This window comes from Gouania willdenowi, chromosome 7, assembly GCF_900634775.1.
Source record: "Gouania willdenowi chromosome 7, fGouWil2.1, whole genome shotgun sequence".
NCBI classification, from domain to species: Eukaryota; Metazoa; Chordata; class Actinopteri; order Blenniiformes; family Gobiesocidae; genus Gouania; species Gouania willdenowi.
The window spans coordinates 37,473,012-37,478,089 of NC_041050.1; the positions used below are offsets into that span (position 1 = coordinate 37,473,012).

General features: G+C 36.9%; 1 protein-coding gene across 1 annotated transcript; it reads left to right on the forward strand.

Moving 5' to 3' along the window:
* Positions 1–2,384: 2,384 nt before the first annotated feature.
* On the forward strand, positions 2,385–4,678 carry LOC114467209 (UDP-GlcNAc:betaGal beta-1,3-N-acetylglucosaminyltransferase 7-like). Its single transcript, XM_028453341.1, has one exon. The coding sequence runs from the start codon at positions 2,604–2,606 to the stop codon at positions 3,822–3,824; it is 1,221 nt and encodes a 406-aa protein (XP_028309142.1). The 5' UTR covers positions 2,385–2,603; the 3' UTR covers positions 3,825–4,678.
* Positions 4,679–5,078: the final 400 nt, after the last annotated feature.

Sequence of the window (5,078 nt, forward strand, 5' to 3'; positions counted from 1 at the left end):
CAAAAGCTCATTAAAATTAAAAAAAATATATATATATATTTTCGGGCTTTTTCCATCATGTTTTTCAGACTTTTTGTTTTGTTTTTCGATATTGATCATTCAGAAGCAGAAAAAACAGCACAAAAAACAGAAAAAAAAAACAATTCTGAAAAACAGAAGAAAAAAATGTGCGCAATGTGTTTCCGTTATGATATATATATATATATATATGAACATTTAAAAAAAAGTATTAAACTCTTGATGAGGACACTAAACTCAACTTCCAAGTTCTTCAAAAGCAAAAAACAACAACAAAAGGGGTACATTTAAGGAAAACGAAATATTACGAATTAACAAAGAAGGAACATTTGGGCTCCCGTATGAGTTGGGAGTTGAATTTATTTTCCAAATTTCTACTTTACTCTCGTTACAACTTTATTCTCGACATTTACCAAAATTATTTTCTCCATCAAAATTGGCCCTAATCCTCTTCCGTATACTTTCGCTATCATAAAACTGCTAATACAGATTTATGTTTACTCAAACTTTGAAACCTCTCAGATCGCGTTTCGGTTCCTTGTCTATCCAAAAATGTGTTTTTTTTTTTTTTTTTTTTAATCTCATAGTTTGTTGCATTATTATTATTATTATTATTATTATTATTATTATTATTATTATTATTATTATTATTATTATTATTTTGTAGCATTGTAAGTGTTTTTCCACATTGTGTTGATGTAAATATGTGAAACAGCGTCACTGTCACTTCTTGTTTGGGGTCTTTTAAGGTGAAGCTCTCAAACTACATGTTGTTCAGATTATATCCTGAAGGTGGCGCCAAAAGCTCATTAAAATGTCTTCTTCACCTGCTCACCAAAAACATGAACAGGAAACAAAAGCTCAAGGACAGTCTGTTAACATTTAGCCCTTTCGCTATCACATTATTATTAAATATTTAAGTATACCAGAACAGCTTTTTGCCATGTTTGTAAAAGAAAAAACTTTTGTTGTATATTTTACAGTAACGTTTAGTGCCTCTGAATGTAAAATAGTCTAAAATTAAATTGTGTAAACCATAATTTAGATAAATGTGGCATTATCTTTGAATAAGTAGGAGCAAACAATAATGAAATAAATTATACATAATTTAAAAAATAATGAATTCCTCCAGTACAATCAGGCCCTTCAGTCTCTTTTTTATTTACTGCAAAAATAACTTTTTTTTGGTGAAATATGTGCATGTTTCTAACCAATAAACTGAATGAGATCTATGTTCTATCACAAGGAGATGACTTGATTCAATTCTAATAAGAATATCATTTAAGTGAGAATTTTTGAGCAAAAGTTATTTTTCAATTAGTGGAAAAACTGTCATTTTGAGGTGTAATGAAATAGTTGGCTATGCATGATGAGATTTAACAATAGGAACCTCACTCTCCATGAGAAAATAATGCTCGAAAGTCAAATTGGTCTGCTATTAATTGTTTTGTTTTTTTTTTGTTTTTTTTGCAGTCATGATCACATTTTGTCACAAAAATCCAAGGGTGTTTGAAAAAAAATCGTTTCAGCAATATATTGCAAAATTTTTTTTTTTTTTTTTTTTTAAATTGCTCTAACATGCATAGCACGTAAACTCTCGGTCACTAGGTGTCATTGAACCACACCAGAACTGGTTAAACTACTTCACTCCTCAATGCATTTCAGCTGAAAGTTGATTGTACTTTATTTTCATAAAACATACTAAACACTGGACACTTTCATAGATAAATGTGGTTACTTTTTTTTTTTTTTGTCTTTTAAAGAACTGAACAGAATCAGAATCTGTTGCAGAAGCAAAAGCTAAACTTTTTTTTTTAACTATAATTTGACAGTTTGATAAACACATCACTTGTTTTTAATATTGGTACTAGAATTACAGTAAGTTACCATTTACTTGTTCTTGCAAGTTTTTTTAAAAATGAAATAAATGGTATTTCATACTATTTTGTACTTGTAAAGGTGAAAATTCTAATTATTGATATCACGACATATACTGTATTGTTTAGTATCGGGATATATCGTATGCTAGCATGCAAATCATTAATAGTGAACCGTATCTTTAGTAAGTGTCATGAGAAGTTTATCCAATATTAAAGGCTTGATTAGTGTGATATTGAGTCTCTTTTTTGTGTGTGTTAAACAAATGTTTGTGCTCTTGATGTAAACATTTATCATATATATTTGATTATTGATTATATTGATTAAAATAAAATAAAAAAAAAAGTGTCCCTTGAATAATTGTGGTTGTGTTTTGGCTGTTTGTTGAATTTCTCATGACAACCTGCAGTTGTGGAAGGAAACACGTTCATCCTTCTTTTTTTAGGGGTGGAGAGATTCTGGGCAGGTGGGGGTGAGACGGGGATAGAACTGCAGTGTGTGTGCAGACAGCATTCAGAGCTGGAGCTTTGAGGTTCTCTAAAGGATCCTGTCATGGACACAAGAGGCCCTGGATCAGCCTCTGCGTGCGCGCCTTTACGCACCGAGCCTGTGGAAAACCATGGAGACGGTGGAGTCCCGTTAGACGCACAGCAACGAAACACTATAAAAACTAAAGGTCCAGCATCGGAGGGTCCACAGTGACAGCCATGGATCATTATTTCAGGAAAAAGAGGCTCAGTTTGCTGAAGACCCTCCTGAGCCTCTCTTTGGTTTTCGCATCTTTTCTCATGATCCACAAACTCAAAGTGTTGGAGAAAGACGCGGTGGGGAGAAAACGCTTAAAGGAAACGACTTGGTGCGGCTCGGAATGCTTTTTATTCAAGAAAGAGGTGGTAAGGGTCATTTCAGAAAGCCCGAGGGCAAAGAAAGAGGTGGATGATTTCCCGCAGATATCAAACGGTTCGTGGGACGCGCAGGTTCTGAACTGCAGCGAGGACACATCGGTCAGAACCAAGGACTGGTTCCATCGCCTGGACTCCAGATTCCACCAGTTCATCCTGCACAGACACTGCAGATACTACCCCATGCTCATCAATCACCCGGAGAAGTGCACAGATGGAGAGGTGCACCTCCTCATGGTGGTCAAGTCCGTCATCGAGCAGCACGACCGGCGCGAGGCCGTGCGTAAAACCTGGGGCCAGGAACGAACTGTGGACGGCAGAAAAATCACAACGTTATTCCTTCTAGGAACCCCCAGCACTGGAAAAGACTCCAAAAACCTCCAGAAACTGATCCAGTATGAGGATCTGATCTACAAGGACATCCTGCAGTGGGACTTCATGGACACGTTTTACAACCTGACCCTGAAGGAGGTCAACTTCCTCAAGTGGTTCAACATCTACTGTCCAAACGTGCAGTTCATCTTCAAAGGAGACGATGATGTGTTCGTGAACACCCCCAACCTGCTGGAGCTCATCAGCTTCAAAGTGGAGGACCACAAAGAGGCCACTTTGTTCTTAGGGGACACCATCTCCAAGGCCATTCCAATCAGAAACCGACAGAGTAAATACTACATCCCCAAAGAGCTGTACGATAAGCCCTACCCACCCTACGTTGGGGGTGGGGGGTTCCTGATGTCCTCCCAGCTGGCCAGGAGGCTCTTTGTGGTCTCTGAGGACCTAGAGTTGTACCCCATAGATGATGTGTTTTTGGGTATGTGTCTGCAGAAGCTCCACTTGGCTCCAGAGATGCACCCGGCCTTCAGAACATTCGGCATCACCCGGAGAAAGGTGAGCCTGATGAACAAAGAACCGTGTTTCTACAGGAACCTGATCATGGTGCACAAACTCAGTGCTCAGGAGCTTCTCAAGATGTGGCACATGGTCCACAAGGAGGAGCTGGTTTGTGCCCAAAGGACCTCCATATGAAGCAAAAATCACCAAAGTTGGAACTTGTAGATTTTAATGATTGCGCACAATGATTTAAGATCTAAAATCCATTGAGCCACACATTCACTCAATGACTCTCAGGTGGACCACTAAAGTAATAAGAAGCAAAATGTTCTAAAAACCAAATTTTCAGCTAATAAAGGTGGAGCTGCTCATTTTGGAACAAGCTACTGATTCGTGTTTCTTTCAGATAAGTTTGTCTCATCCCACTTCCGCTAGACCAGGGATTCTCAAATGGGGGTAAGCGTACCCTTAGGGCAGACATGGGCACTGTTATCCGGCCCTCAAAAGTAAATTTGTGCAAAAATCTAAGAATCCATAAAATAATATTGTAAATACACAAAACGACTCCATAAAACATGCAAAATTACAGAAAAATATACAAAATAGGAAAAAAAATATTCTAAAAACAACAAAAAATACACAAAATGACATCAAAAGATAATTATAAAAGTGCAACAATTTTAAACAAATATAGAGAACAAACACACAAACAGTATATGACAATAAATATGCACAAAATGACTCCAAGCACACACAGAATGATATAAAAAGTCGAACTTGTTCATTAATCTAAATAATTTTAATAATGTGGCCCTTGGATCAGACAATCACATTATTTTGGCCCCCACTGTGATAAAAATTGCACATCTCTGCCCTAAGGGTACACGATGACACTAAAGGGGGTTCTTAACAGTAGAAAATGAACACATGAAACCATTAAAAATATGGGGTTTTATAATGTTTAAAATGATAAAATAATGATGGAAATGATCTTGATTAGAACATGAACACATTGTCAGTCTTGGTCCCACATCAGGTGGCAGATGACCGGAAATAAGAAAAACTATAAAAATAAATCTATTCATGAAGATTATATCATATTCATCACCCTGAAACTGTGAAATACAACTCACTACAACTTTAATGAGAAGATGAACATAACTCTGCAATGTTTGAATTTCATATTTGTGCTTTTTTGATGAGATTGTTTCTCTGTCTGAGGCTGGATGAGGGGGATCTGCATCTAATTTGTGGCAATGCATGGATGCTCCTGACTGCTGGTCTATTTACAGTATATCATTTTCCAATGTTGTCACTCTTTTTTTATTTTCTATTCAATTTGCGTACCCCTGGGGGGACCTGTACCCAACTTTGGGAACCACTGACCGAGATGTTTTCAAAGCCAAGCTCATGTGTGCACAGGATTTTAACTCAAATCGAGGCTTAAAA

Bases quoted from the DNA above. Each gene is read 5' to 3' on its own strand.
- LOC114467209 (XM_028453341.1), top strand. From the start codon at position 2,604: ATGGATCATTATTTCAGGAAAAAGAGGCTCAGTTTGCTGAAGACCCTC.